At 44.3% G+C, this 27,401-nt stretch overlaps 2 protein-coding genes across 6 annotated transcripts in view; both read right to left on the reverse strand.

Moving 5' to 3' along the window:
• Positions 1 to 15,877, reverse strand: part of LOC123373664 (putative neutral ceramidase C) — a 63,071-nt gene extending 47,194 nt beyond the window's left edge. The window contains exon 1 of one of the 2 annotated variants that reach the window (XM_045022704.1): positions 15,748 to 15,877. The gene's annotated coding sequence lies outside the window, so the exon portion shown is untranslated. The remainder of the gene's footprint in view (positions 1 to 15,747) is intronic. The other variant, XM_045022703.1, reaches the window with a different exon arrangement.
• An 8,577-nt stretch (positions 15,878 to 24,454) lies between these two features.
• Positions 24,455 to 27,401, reverse strand: part of SGMS1 (sphingomyelin synthase 1) — a 197,990-nt gene continuing 195,043 nt past the window's right edge. For all 4 annotated transcript variants that reach the window (XM_045024090.1, XM_045024087.1, XM_045024089.1 and 1 more), the window contains one exon: positions 24,455 to 26,039. In XM_045024090.1, the coding sequence (XP_044880025.1) occupies positions 25,860 to 26,039 (180 nt within the window). In that variant the 3' untranslated portion in view covers positions 24,455 to 25,859. The remainder of the gene's footprint in view (positions 26,040 to 27,401) is intronic.

The following is a 27,401-nucleotide window of genomic DNA, read 5'->3' on the forward strand; positions in this document are numbered from 1 at the left end:
CCGCCTGTCTTGAGGCACTGCCTCTATGGCACCCACGCTCAACAGAGTCTGGACCTCTTGTAAGAGGAATTGCTCGTGAGAGGGGTCCCTGAAGAGGGACAGGGAGGGTGGGTGGGAAGGGAGGGGGGGGGGCAAAACAAACTGAAGGCGGTATCCCGACTGGACTGTTTGAAGCACCCAGTTGTCCGTTGTTATTTGGGACCACGCCGAAAAGAAATAGGAGAGGCGGTTGTGGAAGAGAAGGGTAGGATCCGGTAGGGAGAGTGATGGGCCGTCCTCGTGCGTCCCATCAAAAGGCCTGCTTGGACCCCTGAGGGGCCTTGGAAGAGGCCTGGCCCTGGTTACGCCTGTTGCCGGAAGGACGACGGCGATTTGGGCCTGGTCGCCTGCTATTGTACGGGCGGTAGCGTTGCTGATGGAAGGACCGGGGGGGGTTGCTGCCGGAAAGACCTGCGCTGTGGAGCCGGAGTGTGCATCCCGAGGGTGCGGATGGCAATGCGACCGTCCTTCAGGGTCTGGATCCGGGTATCAGTCTTCTCAGAGAAGAGACCCTGAGTGTCAAAAGGCAGGTCCTGTAAGGTATACTGCACCTCCGGCGGCAGGGTGGAGGACTGCAGCCAGGAAATGCGCCGCATCATCACGTCGGAGGCTAAGGTCCGAGCTCCCGAGTCCGCGGCGTCAAGGGCGGCCGTGATGGAGGATCTGGACGATTTCTTTCCCTCGTCCAACATTGCCGAGAACTCCTGGCGGGAGGCTGTTGGCAGGAGCTCCGTAAACTTCGCCAGGGACGTCATGATGTCAAAGACGTACCTGGCGAGGAGGACCAGCTGGTTGGCGATGCGCATTTGCAGGCCGCCCACCGAGTAGATTTTGCGGCCTAACAGGTCCATCCGCCGCGCGTCCTTCGACTTAGGCGCAGGAGCAGGTTGACCATGCCTCTCCCTGTCGTTGACCGACTGAACGACCAACGAGTCCGGGGTCGGGTGAGTATAGAGATACTCGTAGCCCGTGGGGGGGACTGAATATTTGCGCTCGACCCCACGAGCCGTAGGAGGGATGGACGCCGGTGTCTGCCAGAGTGTGGTGGCGTTCTTTTGTATTGTCCGTACGAACGGTAACGCCACTCGCACTGGAGCCTCCGCTCCGACCACATTTGTGATAGGGTCCTCGTCCTCCTAAACCTCCACCACGGGAAGACCCATGGCCGTTGCCACGCGGCGAAGCAGGTCTTGGTGAGCCTTCAGGTCTATTGGCGGAGGCTCCTTGGTAGAAGCTCCGGCCACCGCCTCGTCCGGTGAGGACGACGAGGACAAGCCCTGGACGACGACCTCAGTCGAAGGACCTGCGGACTGTTCGTCGGCTGGTTCGGGCTGCATGGTCCTCTCGCGGTCAGGCTCGCGTGGTGGTGAAGGGGGCGGTCGGCTAACAGTCGCCTCTGGTACCCTGCGCTCGGAGGCAGGGACTCTTGGGGGCAACGGCACCCCCTGAGACTCATACTGGGCCCATGGCACCCAGAATCCCCACTGCTGTGCCCCCTGAGGTTGACCGTGTGGGGTAGGCGGTAGGAGTCCATTGCCGTCCGCCGCGGAGGCGACCGACGCAGGGCGGGATGGCCATGGCGGTGCCGAGGCGCTGATGGATTGCGCCGTTGACTGAGGCAGTCCGGCCCCGGACGGTGCCGAGGATCAGTGCCAGTCTTCACGGTACCGGGATGGTGACCGAGACCAACGTCTGTCGCGGTGCCGGGAGCTCGACCGGTGTCGGGAGCTCGACCGGGATCCAGATCTGCGGTGCCGGGAGCGGCTGCGCGAGTCGCGGTGCCGGGAACGGTGCCGGGACGGAGACCTCCGTCGGTGCCGACGCGACGGCGATCGGGATCTGGTGCGACGCCGGGAGTGCGACCGGTACCGCGATGACGAACGGTACCAGGACTGCGACCGACGTCGAGACGGCGACCGGTACTGCGATGGCGAGCGGTGCCGAGATCGCGAGCGACGGGACAGTGACCTGCGGTGGGACCGGGAACGTGACCGGGAGCGTCGTCCGTGCCGTCTGTCCGGAGAGGGCGGCCGGGTCATCATGGCCGGCTTTCCTGCCGACACGACAGCCCGCGCCGGCGGTGCCGGGGGCCGGAGGCTCGGTGCCTCTATGAGCTGTATCAGCTCGCGCGCCGAGGAGAAAGTCTCCGGCGTAGAAGGCAGCCGGGGCTCGACCACGGCCGGTGCCGGGGAGCGTGGCGGTGCCGGACTCGACGGCCCTTGCGGTGCCAGAGTTAACGGTCCGGTGCACGTCTTGTGCACGGCTACCGCGGGGGGCGCAGGTAGCGCCATCATCATCGCTGCTGAGTCCTCCGCGCGGGACTTAGCAATCGCCTTCGCCAGCTTGCGCTTCTTAGAAGGCGAGAGCGAGCGGTGCCGGGTCTTCGGAGCCACTGGCTGAGGCTGCGGAGCCACGGTGCCGGAGCGGCTCGGGGCCGCCGGTGCGCTCTGCACCGATGAAGTTCTCGGTGCCGGTGCGGACGGTGCCGGGGGCTGGAGCGACGCCTCCATTAGGAGTTGTTTTAAGCGAATGTCCCGCTCCTTACGAGTTCGTGGCTTAAAGGCGGAACAGAAAGAACACTTATCTGTTCGGTGACCTTCGCCCAGGCAACGGAGGCAGGCGTCGTGTGGGTCCCCGATTGGCATAGGCCTCTGGCACGATGCGCAGGGCTTAAAGCCCGGTGCCTTGGGCATGAGCCCGCACCGGGGGAGGAAAGGGAGGGGATACCCCCCTTAACCTTATCCTAAAACCTAACTAACTAACTATCAAAAACTATCTACACTAAGTACTAAACGAACTATATACAGAGAACAGTAGCAAGAGCTAGGGTGGTGGAGGACAGAGAGCACTCCACAGTTCCAACTGGCCATCACGGGCGGTAAGAAGGAACTGAGGAGCGGACGGGCCGGCTGGGGTATATAACGGGCGCCATAGCGGCGCCACTCCAGGGGGCGCCAGCCGGCCCGCCGGAGTTGCTAGGGTAAAAAAGTTCTGAGATGCCGTGCACGCACGGCGCGCACACCTGACTGGAATGCATAGGAGCAATCACTCGAAGAAGAATGAAGCCAATCTAACTGTTCTTTATCTTTATGCTACACCTTTTCATTTGCCTTTAGGCATTTGGTTATTGACACATTAATACTTGATTGATTGATTTATTTTAATCAATGTGACACTAATGAGATGAACTAGGCTAGAAGCCCTTAAGAGTGAATTCCTCTGTTAATCCACAGTATTTGGGCATTTATCTATGACAGCTAGTAAGGATATCAATTATGCAGGTACTTGCTTCTCCCTCTAGGAACTGGACTAAAACCACTGCATTTCACACTGGCCAAAGAACAATCATTGCAGGGTAATGGCTTTTGATCATTAATGAGCTGACCTGGATTCTAACTAAAAAATATTTAATTTGATTGTTTTTTGGGTGTGGAAGGAGGAGTGGGGCTGCTTTTCTTCGTGCTACGTAGAATAACAGTTTTCTTTTGGAAAGTAGCTGCCGTTCTGATATTTTATTACTGTCCAGACACCAGTTAGAACAATAATGTGAAAGTAAAACTCTAAACATGTTTTGCCAAATAAATCGATAACCCCCAACTTACCTCTGATCTCAGCCAAAAGCATTTCAGGGTGAGTAGTATGTGGAGTAAATGTTAATGAACATTGTTCACATTTTAGTTTGTCTTTTAATAACTTGTATGGCCTCAGGATGACAGAGCCTCAAGCTCCTATGCACCGCTTACTGGTGTACATGTGCAACACTCAATGCATATATGCACTGAGCGCATGATTTCAGGTGCATGCATGCTTTTGAAAGCATGGGCCTTGTTCTATAATGAATTGCCAAAGGTGTTTTGTTTTTTGCCATGTTTATTTCAATATCTGAAGACTTCCTTATTAGTGTATTTGTAGATTCATAGGCCATGAATGATTGTAAGTTAATGAAATAATAGCCACTTTGGGGAATTGGTATCTGCAAGAAACCAAGCTGGCACAATCTTCCATGTTCATGATGTTCTGAAGTAATCTTTCACCTACCCAGGGTATAATTGAAATGTATTTATTTTTGTTTGCTTAACACTGAATGAATGTTAATGGTATGCAGGGATTATGTGTGATGAATAATACATTGACATTTCTTTTCCTGTAGAAACACTGAATTTTTAAATCAAATTTTTTTTAAGATCGGAACATTTTGTACATTCTGCTGTGGAACTAGAACTTCTGGCTTCATTCCCACAGCTGCTACCACCTGCTTATTAATGCTCTATGTGTTACATTCTCATTCTTTGGTTAAATGTAAGGGAGTGTTGTCCCCTTACTAAAACTCAGTGGGGGTGTTTTGGTTGACTCCCAGTACCAAAAGAAAGGGGAAGGGTCGATGGGAAATCAGGACCCTGAGACTGACAGTCCCCAGGAACAATGGGGAAAGGCCAGTGTTCCAGGTCAACCTGATTGACAGGGTGAGCAGGCTAATCGGGGAGTCAAGAGGCTGGGGGTGGGGGGTTTATCTTCCCTGTAAGCTGGAATTGCCTGGGTCAGACAGAGTGGGGTCGAGCTAAGGAGAAAGCAGGGGCTCAAGCTGGGCTGGGGAGCAGAGCCATGCCGGATCCAGAGGGGCCAGAAAAGCAGCCCAGGAAGCAGATCAGTGCTGGAAGCAGATTTTCTAAAAATCGACTTCTATAAAATTGACCTATTTCGTAGTGTAGACATACCCTGGGATGTTGCCTTGTTATGTTTGCTTCTGGTGCCAGTTCTACCCTGAACAGGCAGTTAGCTGGGTTGCTTCCCCTACAGGGACGAGAGCAGCCTTCCACCCAGGAGAATCCTTTTCCTCCCACTGCTACTAGCCTGCTGCAGCTTGTCTCTCATCCCTCCTCCCTCTCTCTCTCTCATCAGCCCTTAATTGGACTCAAGTGTGCCTAGCTGACCTGAGGTTACCTGTTTTCAGCTCATGGGGAAAAGGGCCGTTACATTCTAGGGCCTTCTTCCACTCTCTTACAGCTGTCCGGTCGGACTTTGTCACACGACACAAGTCTTGTCATGACATTTCAAGACCACCAACAGCAATTCTGGGCCCCAAAGCAGAACAGTCAATGGGCCCCCAGCCCATGCAGACACAATCTGCCTGACATTTTGGCGGTGCTGCACCTGCGCTGGCTGGTGCCCAGCGAGCTGCCGGCTGCGCTGCTGGGCTTACTCTTCTGGTATGGCCAGGGCTTCCACATGCCCGCCCAGCTGCCTTCACTGCCACCGGTACCACCCTGCACACATCTAGGGGCCCTGCTGCCCTGCGGCCCACTTGGGTGATTTAAAAGGGCCTGGGTCTCCCAGCTACAGCAGCGATCAGACAGAAAATTGTGGAATTGGAATGATTGAATGGCGCTGTGGTTTCTAGATAGGTATTTGTTTCTCTTAGGTACTTATATATGCCACCCCCCATTACCATAGTATCTGAGCGCCTCACAGTTTTATTTATCCTCACAACTCCCTGATGAGAAAAAGTAGTATTATCCCATTCTGCAGATCCATAGATTCCAAGGCCAGAAGGGACCATTGCGATCATCTAGTCTGATCTTCAAATAATTCCTAGTGCATCTCTTTCAGAAAACAACCTATCTTGATTTAAAAATTGCCAGTGATGAAGAATCCACCACAACCCTGGTAAACTGGTGCAGTGGCCTATTAATCTCATTGTTAAAAATAAAAAAATAAAAAAAAGTTTTATTTCTAGTTTGAATTTGTCTAGCTTCAACTTCCAGTTATTAGATCATGTTATACCTTTCTCTGCTAGATAGAAGAGCCTGTTATCAAATATTTGTTTCCTGCATAGTTTTCATAAACTGTGATCAAGTCATCCCTTTAAACTTCTCTTTGTTAAGCCAAATTGAGCTCCTTGAGTTTATCACGATAAGGCAGATTTTTTAATCCTTTAATCATTCTTGTAGCACTTCTCTGAAACCTCTCCAGTTTATCAACGTCCTTTTTTAATTGTGGGCACCAGAACTGGACACAGTATTCGAGCAGCGATCTCACTATGCCAAATACAGAGGTAAAATAACCTCTCTACTCATACTAGAGATTCCCCTGTTTCGGCATCCAAAGGTAGCATTAGCTCTTTTGGCCACACCATCACACTGGAAGCCCACGTTCAGCTGATTATCCAGCACCTCTCAAATCATTTTCAGAGTTGTTGAGTCCCAGGATAGACACCGTCATTAACATAAGAACATAAGAAAGGCCGTACCGGGTCAGACCAAAGGTCCATCTAGCCCAGTATCTGTCTACCGACAGTGGCCAATGCCAGGTGCCCCTGAGGGAGTGAACCTAAAAGGCAACGATCAAGTGATCTCTCTCCTGCCATCCATCTCCATCCTCTGACGAACAGAGGCTAGGGACACCATTCTTACCCATCCTGGCTAATAGCCATTTATGGACTTAGCCACCATGAATTTATCCAGTCCCCTTTTAAACATTGTTATAGTCCTAGCCTTCACAACCTCCTCAGGTAAGGAGTTCCACATAAGTATGCATAAGTATAAGTATGTTATACATTCTTAGCTTCTAGATGTTTACAATAACATGTAGCCATATTAAAATGCATATTGTTTGCTTGCACTCAGTTTACCAAGCAATTCAGCTCACTCCCTATCAGTGGCCTATCCTCTTCACTGTTTACCTCTCCCCAGTTTTTGTGTTGTCTGCAAACATTATCCGTGATGATTTTATGTTTTCCTCCAAGTTATTGATAAAAATGTTAAATAGCAGGGGGCCAAGAATCCATCCCTGCAGAACCCTCAAGCAGAGCTAGCATGAATATGTCAACAGGAATTGAGAATCATACTTCCCAGCTCAAATGTATACATACCCTATGAGATGGAGCAGGGAACCATCTCCTGAGTCCCAGACTAGTGCTCTAATCATTGGACCATCCTTCCATATCCTGCCTTTTAGCAGGCAGTGAAATTCCTGCTAGAGAACATAGCTAATAGAATGCATGAAAGGACCAAGAGGTTCTGGATGGGATGGCAGGAGGGGTGAAAAAAGCAGAATTTTGATAATGTTTCTGAAGGCCAAATGTGTGAGAGAACCATTGCTGGTTCAGACAATCAGTCTGTTGGCCTATACAGAGAGTGTAATAAGAGCATTTAAATCATTACTTGATAAAGTGCTCCAAGAGCATTCCATTATGAAAGCTGTTACAAAAACCAAATACTCTTCTCTACTCTGCTGTTATCAGATCTATACCAAAATGTGACTTTTATAGAAAAGTAGAGAATTTAAATTATTTGACTACATTCTGGACTGCCATATCCTGATAATTTTTACGCACATTCAATATTTGATTGATCATAGCATTAAAAAGTGTCATCCCTGTGAATATACCCACTATTTTCAGGTAGAGAGTAAGCATATAAAAATCAGACAGAAGAGCTTTAGTAGTTATGGAACAAATATAGAATACACATGCAAAATATGTGGTCACTTTTTTAAAAAAATATACAATTTTGTAACTAAAATACTATATTCTAACTCTTGGCTACAATTATCAACTCAAAAATGGCATGTAATGGATAGTTTAAAGATACTGTCTCAAATAAGGTAACATCCTGTTAATAAAGAGAGATGATTATATTACTATATGCTTCTCTGGACAAAAGCTCACTGTTGTAATGATTATTGTTTTGTCTGTAATGTTTACATGGCAAGGATTTGTCAACCTGTTAATACTCTCTTAATAAATAAATAGCATAAATAAAAACAAAAAAGAGTATTGTGTGTTTCACAATTTTGACAGCTCACTGCTCTGAAACCTGCTCTGCATGTCTAAACCTGGCTGAGAATGTCTGACAACCAAACTTCAGGACACACCCCCATTTTTACAAGTGTATCATTATGCATGACACCTCATCTATTTACACATGCTGATATAATGGAAATTAGGTGGTCAGGTTGTGTCAATGTGAAGAATTGGTTGCTTTGTACTGAACATTAGTGACATTAACTTAGTCACAACCAGCTTTATCATGGCAAATATTAAAACTTTGGAAGTTAAAAGTAAGATTGACTGAAATTAATAGTGTTCTGTATGCAAGACAATCTGATGGACTAAAAAAAATGCTATACAGTGTGTGTGTACATATATAACCCATCAAATATCAGATATTTAAATGAATTTTTGTATAAAAATGTGCAATGTTTATTGCTTATCAAAGAACACATTGATTAAAATGGTGTTAAAAAGAGAGAGAGAGAATTAGGTTAAGTGAGAAACTCTTCCTGGATATTAAAAGAAACAAAAAACAAAGTTATCACATGTCAAGGACACTGCCTGAAATCAGCCACCAGGAAGTGCTCTAGATTGGCTCTAATGCTATTTGTCTTTAATTGCGTAGGGCGGCTTGTGGGTTTTGCAGATGAAATAAATATATCTCAGATAATTAACATTAGCAACTCTTCAAGCAATAAGAGTGATGACTCAAATCTCCTACTTCTCAGAATCGAGTAGGACTGCATGAAAAGAATGAAAATGCACATACACAGTCCACTGTAGGGTGTCTCTTAAAGGTGGTGGGACTTCAGATTTCTTGAAGACGGACTGCAGCACCTATTTGCTAAAACTGAAATCCTCCTGGGATGCTTGAGTGATAGTGTAGTGTCTGGAAAGAGTACATACAGAAACTATGTTGCCACTTTGCAAATGTCCCAAGTGATACATAGCTCAAGAAGGTTGATGAAGCGGAATGAGCCCTAGTGGAATAAACTCATATTCTCAGAGAAAGAGAAACCTTTGGTAGATTACAGCAGAGCTTGATACAGTCAGAAATCCAGTGTGGCATATTCTGGGCTGTAATCAGCTGCCCTTTAATCCTTTCAGCAAAGGCTACAAAAAGGCTAGGAGACAACCTGAAGACTGCATATTCCAGGTGAATGTTTATTGCTTATCAAAGAACACATTGACTAAAATGGTGTTAAAAAGAGAGAGAGTGAGAGAGAGAGAGAGAGAGAGAGAGAATTAGGTTAAGTGAGAAACTCTTCCTGGATATTAAAAGAAACAAAAAACAAAGTTATCACATGTCAAGGACACTGCCTGAAATCAGCCACCAGGAAGTGCTCTAGATTGGCCCTCCAAATATCCAAACTACGCTGCTTCTCTTCAGCTTTTTAAGAATGTAGTTTCAGAAAGAATACCAGAAGATGAATAACCTTCAGCATGAATTTAGGGTGCAGTCTCAGGGAAACCTTGTCTTTGTGAAACTCTGTGAAAGGGAGGTCAGTTAGTAGTGCCTGGAGCTTCAGCACCTTTCTCACAGAAGTAACTGCTACCAAAATGCTGTTTTCATTGACAGCAATGACAAGGAAGTTGATGCTAACGGTTCAAAGGGAGAATCCATCAGACGGGACAAAACCAAATTCAAGTTCTATGAAGGTACTAGATAAGAGACAGGATACGTGTGAGTGAAGCTCTTTAAGAAAGCCTAGATACAAAAGACAGAAAAGTGGAGGATGTATCGTGGAGATGGATGCTAAATTGATCCTCACAGAACTCATGAAGAGGTCAGAGGATTTCATCAACAGCACGCGCAGTCTGATGTATATCTAATTTCTGTGCTGCTAGGCGATAGGTGGTAAAAGTTAGCCCAGGTTGACAACCTTTTCCATTTTCTTGCATAAGGGAGCCATTCTTCTGCACACCAAAATGGCTTAGATATCTGGGGAGCAAACTCTTTCCTCACTGCTCTCTCTGAGTTGGTCCATGCCATGAGGTAAAGTGATTGTAAGCTGGAGCGCAGTAAAATGCCTTGGTTCTGAGACAGAAGGTCCTTGACCAGAGGTCCACTCCTGTGGGAGGTCAAACTGAGCTGATGTAGGTCTCTATACCAGTAGTGCCTGGGCCAGACTGGTGCTATGAGAATTATAATTGCTGAGTCTCTTTTTAGCTTCCTGATCAACCTCAGAATTAGAGGAATGGGAGGAAACACACATATCAGAAGGCTCAACCAAGGAAGCAGGAAAGCATCTGTTACAGAACCCAGGCTGCAACCTGCTATGGAGCAGAATTTCTTGCATTTTTGGTTCAGGCTGGTCACAAAGTGGTCTATTACTGGGTTACTCCAGTGATGAAGGTTCTGGTACAGAACATCTTTGTTTATGGATCACTCATGGTGGTCTATGAAGCTCCTGTTGGGACAATCTGCAATAGTATTCCTCACTCCTGGAAGGTGAAAGGCCTTTAGTGAGATTGTTCTTTATGCCAAAATTCCACAGGTGAATCACTTCTTGGTATAACTGATTGGACTTCACACACCACTGCTTGTTTAGATAAAACAAAACAGTGGTGCTGTTGATGAGTGCTTGGAACCCCCTGGTTCTTGTTGGTGGAAACGAACATTTTGCATGCTCTCTGAATGGCTTGAAGCGCCAATATATTTATATGGATCAAAACTTCCAGAGATTTACAAAGTGCCTGAGCCTAAGTTGATCCAGATGGGCTCCCCAACCTTTGGTAGATGCATCTGATACCAGGGTCACAGTTGTTTCTGGTGGCAGGAGGGGAACACCTCTGCATACTTTTGGCATATTCAGCCACCAGTTCAGGGACAGAGGGTTCAAGAGGGAATAGAGTAAGACTCGAGGAGGCTAATGGGATAAGGCAAAAGCAGTGGGGGGATGGGGATGGGAAGGAGTGCGGAACATTCAGAAGTAGGAGCAGAATGTTGGCTGGTCCAGGCCCCCTGATTCAAGACGCAACTCCAGACCCCTTACCTTTCTCCTTAGCTGCCTTAGGTTCTCCCATTCCTTCCTTCCAAACAAGCCCCATGCTCCCTCCCTCCCTCTCAAATTTACCATATTCCTTCAAATACCCGGGTCCCCATTAGTTTCCCGTCATCTTCCTGCTTCTTGTGCAGGGTGCAAAAAGATAGATTTCTGCCTCTCACCACACCTGTCCCACTGCTCTGGACCTCCTGAGGGGGAAATCTGTGACTTTCTCAGTGGGGAGGAATGGCTTATGGAACTCCACAAAAACAAACATGTTGGCAAACAATAACGCTTCTGGGTGCCGTTATTTGGCTGAAGTATTGAACTAAAGTCAGAGGATAACTTTTTTCCTTTAATCTTTTGTGTTTGCTATAATGGCATGGCTACATCTTTTTTCATGCACTACTCAGGAAATCTAGGGGCACAGGAAGAGGAGTTAGTAATAATGGAGAAGCTCATGTTTAGTGTGTGGTTGGTTGCTGATATATCTTCATCTGAGAGACATAACAGTCTCTTTTGCCATCCCAGTACTTCCATAAAAAGCAGGATCTTAGTGAAATGAGTTGTTGCTTTGTTGGAAGATCCTGTCTAAAACTAAAGAAACTAAATTCAGAAATGACAACATTACATTCTGTTTCTGTTCAGATTGTTGCATACATAATACATCTGACATAAAGCCTCAAAAGCAAAGAAATGCAAATGCTAAATCATGTAACAATATATAACTTCTATTCCTCCACTCAGAGAGAGACCTTCCCACTAACGCAACCATGCACCACAGAATTTCACTCGGTCGGGATGCCAGCGCTCTAGCAATCCCTTCTCAATAATCGGAGTTGTGTTTTCTCATAACTCTCAATGCCTTCCTGAGAGTTGTTCTTTTGTGTGTGCTATCCCGTCCAGTTGACGCTTTCCACAAAAAACTTCACCACCTTTTCTGAACAACTGAAACAGTTTCCATCTACAAACCTTGCTGTCTTTTCCTTGCTAGGTTTCAACTGACTTTCTGAAATATTTTGTGGTATAATTTGATTTTTATGAAGGGCCTACATCTAATTAGAATGCATTGCCATGTCTTAAAAAACATCTTCCCTTCGGAAGGATTCCAAAGTGTAACATCTCTGCCCTTATAGATTACTTCATCCTCTACTGCCATGCAGAGAGTCTGTTGTGGATGCGGAGGAATCATTCTGAATCAGAAAAGTACATCACAGCTCTATATAGTTGTATTCAATATGTGATTTTAAAAAATAAAAGTTGGGTAAGATCAGATCATGGATGAAGAACAGCCAGCTGAATCTGAACCTGAGCAAAAAGAGGCAATGCAGCTAGGCAGAAGAAAGTATTCTGAATTTGCAGCCACAGTGCGGTGAATTATGGTTCACATCCATAATTGGTCAATTCAGTCAGTAGTTTAGCAGTAGTCTTGGATTCTGCACTGACACAGAGCTTTCACATTGCAACAGAAGCAAGTAATGCTTTCTACTATCTCTGGTTAGCTAGGAAACTTTGTCCCATCCTGCTGAATGCAGACCTAGCCTCAGTCATTTATGCCTTTGTCACCTCTCAGCTGGACTACAGAAATGCAGTATACCTGGGCATGAAACCTTCAACACTTAAACTCCGCTAGTACAAAACACTGCATCACATCTTGTCAGCAACACAGGCTACTGTGAGCACATCACACCTGTCCTCTGTTCTTGACACAGTTTCCCACAGAATTTTGAATAAAGTTCAAGGTCTCTGTCTTTATCTTTAAAGCACTCTATGGTCAGGGTCCAGGATACCTAAAAGACTCTTTAAAGTTCCAGGATGAAGACTGTGGTCAACAACAATAAGAGTAAAGCTTGTCTATGTGGGATGGTATGAGACAGTGCAATGAACTCCCCTAGGAACTAAGGACTTTACCAAATCTCACCACTTTCCACTTTCAATGAAAGGTCCATTTCGTTGAACTTGCCTTCTCTAGTATAAACACAAACACATATGTAAAAAAGGTCCTGAAAAACAACCTAAGAATCAAACAAACTAACCAAAACAAGACACTGCATTTCACATGCTTCTCTCTCAAGGGGGAGGGTGAGAGAACAAACAGGTGACAGAAGTATAGTCACGTTGCACTACAAGAAGGTGCTCAGATGCCACAGTGATTAACAACCTACATCTAGCATAGAATATGTGACATCCAAGCAGGCGTGCAGGGGTGTGACAGAACTGATGAAAGTGTGTCATTCCCACAATATGTGGCAGCCTGAATCTGACCAAACCCATGGGAGAGTATAAACAATCACCAGTGATATAAGAAATGAATAGGCCAATTCTGATTAACATACAGAGCCAAGACAAGCAGCCTCCTAAAAGAAAATTCCTTTATTCTGAATGCTGCCATGCCAAAATACCATCAACTATGGGACCATCACAAAGACCATCCCTTCACCCACACATTGGGCTACTGATCACCAGGTGAGGCTGAGCTGCATTTGGCAAAGGACCCAATGGGTCTTTGCATTCCTCTGATCGGAGGGATGGGCAGGGAACAGTTCAGTCCCCTCTGTAAGTTAGAAAACTCAATATTAACTGATCTCTTGTTGGAGGCAAATGTAAAGTAACACAGTAACTAAAACTACGTCTACACTAGCCCTTTTGTCAGTATAACCTATGTCACTCAGAGGTGTGAAAAAAAACACACCCCGAGCAACATAACTTACACCAACAGAAGCACCAGTGTGGAGAGTACTGTGTCAGTGGGAGAGCTTCTCCTGCCGACATGGCTACCACCGCTCATTGCAGGTGGTTTACATATATTGACGGGAGAGCTCTCTCCTGTCAGCATAGAGCAGCTACTCGGGAGATCGTACAACAACACAACTGCACCAGTAAAGCTCTGCCGCTGCAAGGTCTCTAGTGTAGACATGGCCATAGTGAAAGACATATTAGATCAAATCAGTGGCTCATCTAGACCAGTAACCCATCTGACAGTAGCCGGTAACAGATGCTTCAGATAGAATGTACATGGATTCCAGCAATCAGGGAACAAAGACAAAGGCTACGTCTACACTACAGCTTATATTGGCTTAACTTATGTTGCTGCAGCGTGTGTGTGAATAAATCACATACACCCCCCACCCCACAGTGACATAAGTTACACCAGCACGAGCACCCGTGTAGACAGTGCTGTTGATGGGAGAAACTTGCAGGGGCTGGAATAGTTAAGAGCTCTGCCATCGACTTAGCTGCATTAGTGCAGCTATGCCACTGTAAACTCTCTAGTGTAGCTGTGCCCAAGGTGAATGTCTCTGGCTGCTCTTGGGGGAGCACTAGATCAACCATTGTTACATGCTGTATCAACAGTAACAAACTGCACCACCATTTCTTTCCCTACCCTGCCCCCGCAGTGAGTTTGAACAGGAAAGTGTGCAAGTTCCCAAAGCAGTGCCTGAGGAGAGTTTAATTTTTCTTGGAAGGCATCAGATACCATGGCAATGAAAATGATTTAAAAACTTGATCCATGTAGGAAAAACAGGTCTATGAGGTAGAGGAGAAGGGAAATAGCAACAGTCTCAATTTCATGCCCCTTTTCAATATGAGACAGCTCAATTCAGGATAATGGCTGCCACTTTCTGAAGAATACAAGAAAGGAAATAGATCAATGTACTCTATTGCCTCATACAGCTTGTACATCTGCAATAGTGCAAGCTAGCATCTGGCCCTAAAGCATACACGTATATACACAACTTGCACAGATATTTATATGGAAAGAAGAAAAACCCTGTGATCAAAAAAAATGATGGATCCCCTAACAATCACTAATGTTTAACTTTATACTTTTTTTAGTTATTAACTTACAGTTAGCTGCTTTTCTGATTTGTTTTTATACATCTATGGGGCTTCTAGTGAGTAATCGGAATATTCATTTCATCCTTTTCCTATAGTCTAATGCCTTTAAAAACTCATTAGATTGAAAGGATTTAATGGCTAAGAAGGATTTATATCTGATATGTATCTTTCATGTCTCACTTTCAGGCCAGACTTTTATTGAAAAACACTATGAGAAATTGGCCTCTGCCTTGCTGTAACAATCCTAGCACATCCAAGTTGTTGGCCATTTCCATACTCATATCATTATTTTCCAGACTTTTTAGGTACAGTTTCAAGAAAGCAATTACACCTTCCTTTTGCTCCTGTGGCAATTGGGGCAATAAAAGCAGATTTTATTGGCATAGTACAGAAAACATTGCAAAATAAAAGATAATTGGAAATAAATACATTAATAAAATTCAAAGCAAAGTGCTGCTTGCCAGTCACAATATGTACTTTACAAATGTATGAAAATACTAGCGGACCTCTAGACCATCCCAGCACTTTGAAGACTTTCTCAATCAAATATTCAGCTGCTCATATTTCTCAACTTTTCCAACAAGCATAATTTTGATCATGTTTAGGTTCATTCTAACATGATAACAGTAAAAGGTTGTTATAAAGAGGAGGGTGATAAATTGTTTTACTGAGCCACTGAGGACAGGACAAGAAGTAACTGGTTAAATTGCAGCAAGGGGGAGTTAGATTAGTCATTACAAAAACGTCCTTATTGTAAGGATAGTTAATATCTGGAATAAATTGCTAGGGAGGTTGTGGAATCTCTATCATTGGAGGTTTTTAAGAACAGGGTACACAAACACCTGTCAGGGATGGTCTAGATAATACTTAATCCTGCCATGAGTGCAGGGGACTGGAGTAGATGACCTATCAGGGTCCCTTCCAGTCCTACACTTCCATGATTCCTAGGCAGCTTCAAAATAACTAATACAGAACTTAACAGTTTTCAGCTGCTGCTCTGGAATTATTGCCTATATAATCAGCAACTTATTTTGCTTGTCTTTAAAGATTGCAGCTTATAGTCCAAAACAAAATTTTAAAAGATTTTTAATTAATTTAAAAGATACTCACTGACTGGAACTTCCACTGAAGTCTGAACTCCTCAGTACTCACTCTGTCAATTACCTTTCATGTCGAGAAGCACATTTATTAGCTATCTCTGTATTTATATCAAACTAGTACAGCACACCAGGACTTTGAACCTCCCACCAACTAACTCAATCAGACGGCCTGGCCTATGACTCACTCACTTCTAACACTCAGACCTCAAAGAGACTGGTTTGGAATGTAGGTCTTGTTAAAATCCAGCTCCTATAGCAGTTACACTCCTAACCACTAGTTAGTATTTTTTTACTTATCCATTGCTGAACATAACCTTATAACACCTCCCCACGTTGTATACATTTTTAAAGAAAAAAATTGTCCTTACTGGAGCTCCTGTGTCTGCACAGTCAATTGCCTCTCAGATTGAATAGATTTCAGAGTGGTAGCCAAACAATGAGGAGTCCTTGTGGCACCTTAGAGATTAACAAATTTATTTGGGCATAAGCTTTCGTGGGCTAAAACCCATTTCACCAGATGCATGGAATGGAAAATACAGTAGCAGGTATATATACACACAGTGAAGTAGCCAGGTTCTAACATCAGGGGGACCAAACACATAAAAAAAGGTGTCACCCGACATATCAAATTACACCTCTACCTCGATATAACGCGACCCGAGATAACACGAATTCGGATATAACGGGACAAAGCCGTGCTCCGGGGGGCTGCGCACACACCTGGTGGGACAGCCCCTCTCATTTCTCCTGAGGGGGCTGCTCTGCAATCTGTGGCCCCTGGAAGCAGGCAGCACACAGGAGCAGGGGATGCGGGGCACAGTCCCCCACATAAGAGAGACAATCGGACAGAGGTGGGGAGGGTCTGTTGAGGGTTTGCATGGGGAGAGGGGGTGGGGGGCTGCACTGGGAGATTCTCCAATGCAGCACCTAGCCACACTGGCTCTGTGCATCATGAGGCCACTCAGGAAAAGGAGGCAACAAGAGAGAGAGGCCGAGGAGGAGTGCCCTTCCCCTCCCAACTGGGTCTGTGAGTCCCTGATCTCACAGAGTCTCAGTGCTGCAGGCACCCAGCCCTCAGGTACTGGGCTGCAGTGCAAGCTAGAGGGGCTGATACAGAGAAGTCAGGACCAGTCAGAGCACTTCCCATGTCATCATGAAAACTCCCTCCTGGAAAGCTGAGTGAGGTAATATGGGGGAGGGGGCGTAATATATATCAAGGTGGGTGAGGTAATATATTTTATTGGACCAGCTTCTGTTGGTGAGAGAGACAAGCTTTTGAGCTTCACAGAACCTTACTGCATAGAGGGGTTTGTACCTTGCTATGTAGAGGGGTTGCACCTCAATACGTCAGGAGTGATGTGTAATTTGTTTGTAACTGTATAAGAATGCACCCCTGAGTGGACGTCTTTGTCTGGTCTAGGGGGCAGTGGAAAGTCCCGCCACTGACTGAGCCACTTCATTTCCAGGGAGTACATATGTACTAGCTAGCAGCACCTTGGATATCTAACCCGGGGAGCTAGAGACTGTGTTTCTCTTCGACAATAAACCTGGCCCAGGTGCCTTCATACCTTACAAGAGTCTGTGGTCATTGCGGGTTCTCTCAGGGTCTGCTGTGTCAGCTCTCTGTGCAGAGCCGCAGCAGCACACAGAGGGAACACACACACACAGCTGACTGATATCAACATTGAATAGAGCACAGCACCACGCTGGTAAGGGAGTTGCCTTACCAAGTAGGGGGGCAGTGCTAACGAGACAATTCAATTAAAGTGGAAATCAGATATTCTCAACAGTAGAACACCAATGGAGGAAAAATCACTTTTGTAATGGTAATGAGGGTGGCCCATTTCAAACAGTTGACATGAAGGTATAATACTACTCAGATTGACTAGTATTATGTTTGTATTTACAATTTACTATTACTATTTCCAGCTGGTTTTGCATCTAGAGATTGACTATAAGTCATGCTCTTTGAAGACACCCAGTTAATTTCCATTAATAATATATTTGAATTCGTATGTAGATTGATCTGCAGATTGATCTATTATCCTAATTAAATACATTGTGTCTTTCAGAGACATTTTGCAATACCCATAGCATTATTAACATTCTCTCAGACCATTGAGGAGCATTCATTGAGTTTCAACTTTTAATTAATTGAATGTGTATTTTTTAATTTCTAAATTAATTCTATCCACTGGAATTTAGGGATCATTTTTTCTTTCTTTACGGCCTAAGTTAAGATTATTTAGTACTCAAGTATTCTTTCTAGAACAAAAACAATGCTTTTCAGTTTATTCAAAAAGAAGTGTTTCATAAACACTCAGGCTATGACCCCAGTCCTACAAATACTTCTGGTAGCAAGCAATATGATTTGCTGTAAGAGCTTGGACTGGTTCTTGTTTCTCTCACCTTATTCACATTGTGTAGTGCCTTCCTCTGTGAGTAGTCCAGTCAATGCCAATAGCACCACCTGTGAACCACAGATACTATGCAACGTAAGGGAGATAGAACTGAGCCCTAGAATTTAATCACAGTTTAACTACTCAAAAGGATCTTGATTTGGTGTCTAGTATTTGCAGGACAGAGGTTCTATGAGAGTTCAAAGATCTTTCAGATTGTGAATAGGTATTGCACATTCTGTATGTATTTTAATAATACTTTAACCCTATTTATGTGTTTTGAAAGCATTTATATCCCAGCCCAGGGCCAGATTTTCAAAAACGCTCAGCTTCCAATTTTTTGCCTAAATGAAGTTACTGGATTTGAAAACTCTCAAAGCACCTAAGCAGCCCCCACTGTTCTAAATTTTTCTTTTTAAATACCATGCACACAGGATTTCTACTTGCCTACACAGGGCTCTGAGATAGGAGGACAATGTCCCAGGGGATTTGGCCTCAAAGTGTTACGGCTTATATAGGCCAGGAGTGATTCAGAGGCACCTGGCTTTACACACCCTGTCAGTGTGCCAAAATAAGGATGCAATGTATTTATGCACTTGTGCCAGATCCCTCCACCCAGGCATGATGTGCTAAGCTGCTTGATCCCATAAGATCAATATCCGTTCCATCAGAAACCTGCCTTCATTTTAAGGGCTGCCTTTTTGTCTTGCTGCCACACTTCATGCTTGGTGCTGCCAGAAGGAGGCAGAGATGCTAAGGTGCTGAAGCACCTCTCCTCTGCAAGTGTCTATGATTCCAACGATGCACTCAAACAGACACATTGGACTGTCTCTTTGGTTAGGTATGAGATCAGAGACACTGTACCAAACAGCTTCTACTGCCCAGAGCAAGTGTGCACCGGTGCACATCTCCCTATGGCATCTACCTCACTGCACTTCTAGATCCCTGCTCCTCTTGTCTCAAACACTTTTCTGACTCTGACCTCAAAGTCTTTTCCTGGCAGGCAGGAAATATAGCATCCAGCCTTTAGAGCCTCCCATTACTGAGGGGAACATGCCTCAAGAAAACTAGAGAAAATAATTTATATTATTCAATAGCTGCAGGCCAGAAGTCCTCTAAAACACCACAGGAATGATGTGACTTACTAAGAAAAAGAGAAACAAGAGAAATATTAATTGCATCTACACAATCCTGCCCGGAACAAGTCATCCAGAGACAGAGCAACTGCTCTTAGCAAGCAAACAACCCAGCTTCAAGAGAGACTGGGGGGACAATCTGTATCTGAAGCCAGTTGAGAAACAGCCTAATTGGAATGATTGATGAGAGACCACTAAAGGATCCAGCAGAACTGTCAAAAGTAAATACAGTCTCCAAGCAAAGAGATGGAGCAGCATCAGACAAAGCTTCTGCGGGGAAGCAACTATGCGAACTGGTCATAAAGGGTCTGAGGAGATCTAAAGGAGACTGAGGGCATGGCAGTTCCAATGGAACATAGGAGATGGGCTCATGCCCAGCTGCCAGTGTCTAAATGGGATGAAAATTTTAAGAGCTAGGAGAATTCCAACCTCCCCCACCCTTGGAATACAAGACCCCAGACTGAAACAGACTCCTGTGCATGTTTTTTCTAAATGATCGTGAGCACCTCTTTGTAACTTTAGAAATAGGATGGCAGAACCAAAGAAAATATACCATATCTGAACAATTTCAGAGACACATGGACAAGTTCTCCTTGATTATGGGGACCGTGTTATGTATTATGGTGGTTATTCTCTAATTATTGTATCAAATGCCAAATGTTCAGCTGCTGCACCTTGGTTTATGATCCCTGCAGGTTAAATTTTAACTTGCCCTATCTCTCAGAACTCATAAACCATCGGGTCCTAGTGTCATGTTGCTAGTTAATTTATCAATTTGTTACAATATTTCCTCTTTTGAAGCATTAGTTTCTGATAGTTTCCCTCTTTACTTCCCAGTAACTAAATAGGTATCTTTCCAACAGTCTGTGTGGTGGATATTGATGTAAAGAAATCTCGTAGCTTCTCCTTTGTCCTTCTTAATTGCCCCCTTTACTTGTGGGTAGTCCAGTTTTGTCTCATCTTGAATTTTATTTTCCATGTTCCCAAATCCTCTCCATCCCATTTTCACATGGTAGCCACTGGACAAGAGTAATTCCAGTTACCCAACAGTTATTTGCTGCCAACTACAGAAATTATTAATCAAGGCAGGTTTCTTTGATTTAATGAAAACTCACTGTGCATATCAAAACATCTTTAGCAAAATTCATGCAGTAAATCAGATACTATAATACAGAATGGAGAAGATTCAATTTAATGTAGTGCTCATATATGCATAGAAATGCCAATGATCTTTCATGTGTGATCATGAAAAATCTAGACAATCTAGTCACTTACCCCTGAGAATCTTTCCCAAGCATTATCAACATCTAAGTTTTGTTAATTTTTGGATCAACTTTTTAGCCCTGTAGTTGCAAATGTTATGATCTGGGCTATATTTTATTGAAACCCATTAGGTGTGCACACACTCCATTTAAAATAGCTGAAAGAGACTGGGGCCCCACCGAAAACAAGGCATGATGGACACTGTCCAGAAACTGGCACCATATGAGAACTTTTAAGAATTGATAACTCACCATCTCGTAACTGCTGTTTAAGATGAGTTGCGTATGTCCATTACACTGTAGGTGTATGTGTATCTCATGCACTGATGCCAGAGAGTATCCCCTAGTGGTACCCATAGGTGTGGCCCCATTTACTCTCTGGCTTCCTCATGCTAAAAATGAAGGGTGTAAAGAGCAGAGCCACACTGATCCTCCTTCAGTTCCTTTACACTGGGATACCAATGATAGACTCCAAGGGTAGGTCCATACTTACCCGCCGGGTCGACGCGGAGAGTTCGACTTCTCGGAGTTCGAACTATCACGTCTAATCCAGACGCGATAGTTCGAACTCCGAACGCGCTCCCGTCGATTCCGGAACTCCACCACTGCGAATGGCGGTGGCGGAGTTGACGGGGGAGCCGCGGAGTTCGATCCCGTGGCGTCTGGACAGGTAGGAAATTCGAACTAAGGTAGTTCGACTTCAGCTACGCTATTCGCGTAGCTGAAGTCGCGTACCTTAGTTCGACCCTCCCCGCCCCGTAGTGTAGACCAGGCCCAAGGTGTTGAGGAAGGAGGATGGGCCATGTAATGCACACATGTAACAAATCTCAAAGAACAAACTGTTACGAGAAGCAGAATAGCCATTTCTTCTTCTTCTGGTGCTTGCATATCCCATTACACTGTATACAACTACCAGGACAATCCAGGGCCAGGCAGAGGAGAACAAGGGTGCGAAACGCGCTCCCCCTTCCACCAATCAAAACAAGCACGTGAATCAACTGGTTGTATACAATGTTATTGGGTATATATGTGTCAGATAAGGTCTTTTATAAAAGCTAGTAATGTTTTGAACTTGATTGTCATTCAAAGGTGAATTATGCATGCATGTACACTTAGAAAACTGTAATTGTAACTAGGGTGTGCAACTATAGCATCACCTCACAGGAGTGTGGGGAAGCAATCAGGCAGGGAGGGGCACCTCTCAGGCTAGTTGCTTACATTAAACTAACTCCAAACATCTAACACTGTACAACACAGGGAAAGAGAATGGTGGACCATTTAAGTAATGAAAAGACAGAAACTGAAACGAAGAGTTTGCTTTTCCAAAACTGTGGTTATGTCTAAAATAGCATTTATGTCAGCAAAACTTTTGTCATACAGTTGAAACACACCCCTGAGCAAGATAAGTTTTGCCGGCATAAGCCCCTGTGTGCGAAGTGCAATGTCAGCAGGAGATGCTCTCCTGCTCACATAGCTACTGCCGCTCACTGAACAGGTTTTATTATGTCAACAGGAGACCTGCTCTCCCATTGGCATAACATGACATGAGTGCTCTTGCAGCTGCACAGTTGGATCGGTACACCTGTGCCTCTGTACGCTTATAAGGGCTTGGCTACACTGGAGAGTTGCAGCGCTGGTGGTGGGTTTACAGCGCTGCAACTTAGTCACCGTCCACACTTGCAAGGCACATACAGCGCTGCATCTCCCTGCCTGCAGCGCTGGCTGTACTCCTGCTCTGCCTCGGGTATAAGGATTGCAGCGCTGGTGATGCAGCGCTGCTCCGCAAGTGTGGCCACCAAAAGCGCTGTAATTGGCCTCCGAGGTATTCAGAGGTATCCCAGAATGCCTGTTCAGCCACTCTGCTGTTTTGTTGTGAACAAAACACAGCTACTGTTTGCTCCAGCAGAGGCAGGCAGGGGGATTCTTTTGGAATGTTCACAGCTAGTGTTTGCTTGAGGAGAGAAGCAAAATGGCGGGCGGGGTGGGGGGGGGAGTCCGTTTGGAGCAGCTGATTATCTGGTCTGAAGGCTATTTGCATTTAGTGAATAAGAGAGGGGTGGGGGAAGGGGTCCAAACTTTTAAAATGATTGAAGGTTGGTGCTGTGTATCTTCCAGTCCTTAGAACTTGCAAGGCAGGGAGCTCACACAGTGTCAGCTCCAAAAATCCACTCTCTGTCTCCCCCACGCTCCCTGTCACACTCCACCCCACCCCCCTCTTTTGAAAAGCATGTTGCAGCCACTTGAACGCTGGGATAGCTGCCCATAATGCACCACTCCCAACAGCGCTGCAAATGCTGCAAATGTGGCCACACTGCAGCACTAGTAGCTGTCAGTGTGGCCACACTCCAGCACTTTCCCTACACAGCTGTACGAAGACAGCTGTAACTCCCAGCGCTGCACATCTGCAAGTGTAGCCAAGCCCTAAGTATAGACATGGCTTAAGGAAGGAAGGAGTTTCCCCCACTTGTGTAACCGTGAATTACTACAGTCTGAGAAAAAGAAAACAAAACACTGCAAACCCTGTTAATAGGGAAGGGGAGACTTGGGACCAGAAGGGCTATTGGGGTCACCCTGCAAGGAGTAAATAGGTGGGTGGAAGCCAGAGTTAGACCTTTATGCTTGTAGGCTGGTTACTAGGCATGGTCAGGGCTTTGAACCATGGCAGCATAGAGGCACCGAATGTCACAAGGTAGGAGGTGACAGAACTGCTTACTGGTGTGGGTGATCCCCAAAATGTCACAATTACTAAGCCATTATGAATAGATATGGGGCTAGGCATCTGATCAGAAGATGGACTCATTTTTTTCTTACATTTGTCTCTTCTCTTGATGCAGCTGTAATTGCATACTGTCTAACAAATCTGTGGACTGAGGCCCTAGTCACCACTGTACAGATGGCAACAATAGGAACATTTCTCACAAAAGGAAACGAGGATGGATAAGTGCACTCTTGTTGAATGCAAATAGCTTCTCAGGAAATTTGATTATCTTTGGTAGCATAGATGTGACAATGCAGCTTGCAATCCATTTAGTCTCGTCCTGCTGCAATAGGATGATGTCTCATTTGCTCTGCATACGATATGAAGAGCTGGTAAGAAACCCAAAAGGATTTTGTTCTGTCCAGATAAAAGGCTCATCCTTGTAAGCATGTGACTTTGGAAGAGACTGACAAGTATATAGACTGATTTAGGTGGAAATCAGATACCACCTTGGAAAGGTGCACTTTTTTCTCATAGATTATAGCATCTGGGGGATCTGTTACAAGCATGTGCAGTTCCTCACTACTCTAGCAGAGGTGATGGCCTCTAGCAGCCACTTTTGCTGAGAGGTGTAATAATGCAGCAGGAGGCTAAGGGTACAAATGAGGGACCCATAAGAGATGACAACAATAAATAAAGGAGGAGTTGGATTCCTGATATGGGGAAGTCCTACACATGTTGTCCTGGCATATGCACCAATTCAGAGATCACAATACTCTGTCTGAGATGCATGCATCAATTCAGAGATGACGATATTCTGTCTGAGATGCATACTAACTTGTCCAGATGGTGAACCTCAGAGTGGTAGATTGACTTGAGCCATGCCTCAATCCCCCGGCTGTGCAGCCCGGCAAGAGGGGTCCTGTGTGTACAAGCAGTCATGTCACCTAGGAGCTTGAAGCAATTTCTCATTGTGGATCATGGTTGATCCTTGTACAACACATGGAGGTCTGTCAGACCTACTATCAGACCTTTAAATACTACTACTATTCCTTAGCATTAATGCACTGACTTGTAAAATGTGAACACTGGCTAAAAATGAATGCTGTTTCCATAAAGTCCAATTCTGAGTCCATTCAATAAAACACAGAAAAGTAAAGACAAGGCTCTGGAGTGTAAACCTACTATTAAATTTAAGACATATTGAAAAGATAAAAGAAAATACATTTTTTAAAAGTCTCTTTATTTTCCTTCACCATTATTGTTTTACAATACAAATATCACCTTGTGAATACACAATAACCCTATAGAAGATAACTCTGCTTCACATAAAATACAGAATGGATATCTTCTTCATTCTTAAAAATCTATTTTGTTCTGCACATTGGCAAGGATATCATAGAATACTTCCCCAAACATACAGTATGTATGGTAGGAGTGAAACTTAGAGGTACATGCAGCTTCTGCACAAATATATTTTAAAGAAATAGATTATTTTTGTTGTTTTTCAACAACATTTTCATTAAAGGATGGAGAAACTATTCAATTTGAAGTCAGTGATCATCTGTAAAACTCCTGAAAAAGTGAATCCATGGCTGTTGTCTTGACAGTTAAAATCCAGTTACGGAATAGATAATAAAATCAATTTAAATCTTGCATTTTACTATGATCTGCCCACAATGTGTGAACAAGATCTGAGCCTTTGATTTGTTTTTTCCCTACTAATAGCAATTTCAACACTTTAAGTAAATTTCCAGTTTAATTTAGTTATAAATGTAAAATTTATTAATGTATACAGTACATATACTTGTGTTTTCATGGAATATTTTATTTTAAATAAGAACATCTAAGACTGCCTACTGACCATACAATTAAGACAAGAAAGGCACTAGAAACATAGACAAATCTCTCTCTTCCAAGAAGCATTTTTTATTTTAACTCTCTTTTCTCTGACATGTAAAAATCTTTTTAAATTTAGTTTTCATACATATTTTGAAAAATAAAGTTAGGAAATACTTAGAAAATCACTTTACAACAGAATATTTTTTTTTGCACTTTTTGACACTGTCACTGCAGATTTTACAAAATCAAAAGTTACTAAACCTTTCTGTGTCTTATCATTTTATTTGTAACATTGGTGTAACAGGTAGAAAGAGTTTTACTTTTTCCCCAGTCAGGTATTTAGAAACCTTCATATAGACATTTGCTAGAAAATGGCTTACAGCCCAATCTTTGGGGCAAGAGATATGAAAAGTATGTTTTCCCAAGAAAATAATACGTTTTATTCCCAGATGTGACTGGAAAGACCGGAACATATGATATAAAAGTTTTCATTTATGCTGTCGCATCATATACAAAGGAACATGGTGATGGGTAATGTAAATCCCAAATCTATTAACAAGAAATGTATACAGTGCATGATAAGTTAAATTTTCTTTATTGTTGTCCAACGCAGATCCTTTGGAGAGAAAAAAAGATCACAGTGCTTTCCAGGTAACTGAATTGGTTAAGTCAAGGAAATGGTTAAAAGATAAAGGATTAGGGAGCAGTTCACTTTTTTATGGCATCTTCTCTCATGGAGTTCTGAGCACTTTGGACAGTTCCTTTCCCCCTACTTTTAACAGCTGTTATGTGTCATTCACCAATCTGCTGTATTTAGCTTGTCTACCGAGATGCAGCACTGGCCAGGGGAAGGGCCAATGGTAAGAGCGAGGTACAATTCCTTGAACATTCTTTTCAAAGTACTGGAAGGGCCTGTACCACCACACCCGTGCAAGGAGGTTAGTTTGGGAAGCTTCTTTTAGCACCTGCACAAAGATAATTAGGAAAAAATAATTATAAACAAGCACAGCAATTTCTCTCGTTACTTTAATGCGTACTGTTTGCCACCATCTTCTGCAATTCTCCACAAATTTACTGTTTCAATTTACATAGTATCTGCCTTCTATCTCTACGCACATTTACATTAACAATATGAACACATACCAAAACCAACCTACCTTGACAAAACTTCAGCTGGATAAAAATAATTATTTTTCATGTGCATCCTATCCACTGCCCCCGAAAAACTCTCCTTCCTTCCTCCCATGAAAGTCTGAACAAACAGACTTTGTCCTAACAGTCAAACTGCAGCTCCATTGGCCAAGTGAGTAAGCAAGTTATGGATTTGGGAGCCCTATGAGAACTCTCTGTCCTCTAGGGATTGTTGGTTACACAGGAACAGCAAGTCGCAACTGTCAAGGAGTTGTCCTAGGCGAGAGAATTTTTATAGATAGCTGGAAGATCCAAACTATAAAGAACTTTCCAGATTAAAAGAAACATCTGTAACAGTACCATGTATAACGCAAGCAAGTTTTATGGAGCACAGGCGTGCTTCTTGTGTGAAACACAGTAAATAATTTGGTGTTCAAGCAATGTAGTAGATATAGTTTCTGCGTGGTTAACCCTTAGCTTTTCAGCCACCCAGTCTGGAGGTTATTGAAGCATGAATGACTCTGGAGAGATTCATACCTGAAGGGGAAAGAAGTTACAAACTGGCAAAACACACACTTGGCTTCTGGAATCATCTGGGAATCAACATAATCTAGGGTTGCCAACTTCAGGGCATATCTACACTGCCCTACAGTTTGGACTAATGGGTGGTGTCAGTGGTAGTGCTCCCCTGGTAGAAGCTGTGGGAGCAAAATTAAAGGTCCTGAGATCACGCTAATGTTGCATCAGTGAGAACTCGGGACCTTTACATTTGTGACTATGGCATTCACATGGGGGAGTTAACAGTGAAGTACTTTGGTGTGTGCTGCTAATCACATCACTCCTCAGGCTGAGCTGTGGGGCAGTGTAGACATGTCTTCAGTAACAAAAGAAAGACATACCCCAATACAGTTAAAGGGGCTAACAAACGCTGCCATAACCTCTTTTTGCTTTCCCTAATCCTCAAACACCTCTTGACTCTTGACTTGGGTCAACTTAAGCCAGCTATAGTTCAACCAGGTCAACTTTTGGACAGACACTGAGGCAGCACAGCAACCCTGCTGTATGGGCAAGCACCATATTAGCCCAAGTAGGAAACATAAGCAAGTGGCCCATATAACAATATTTCATTTTCATTCTCATTCTATCTCTAAGCTCATAGGCAAGATAGACCCATTCCAGTGAATCCAGGTTAGAAA

Source organism: Mauremys mutica, chromosome 7 (assembly GCF_020497125.1).
Source record: "Mauremys mutica isolate MM-2020 ecotype Southern chromosome 7, ASM2049712v1, whole genome shotgun sequence".
Lineage (NCBI taxonomy): Eukaryota > Metazoa > Chordata > Testudines > Geoemydidae > Mauremys > Mauremys mutica.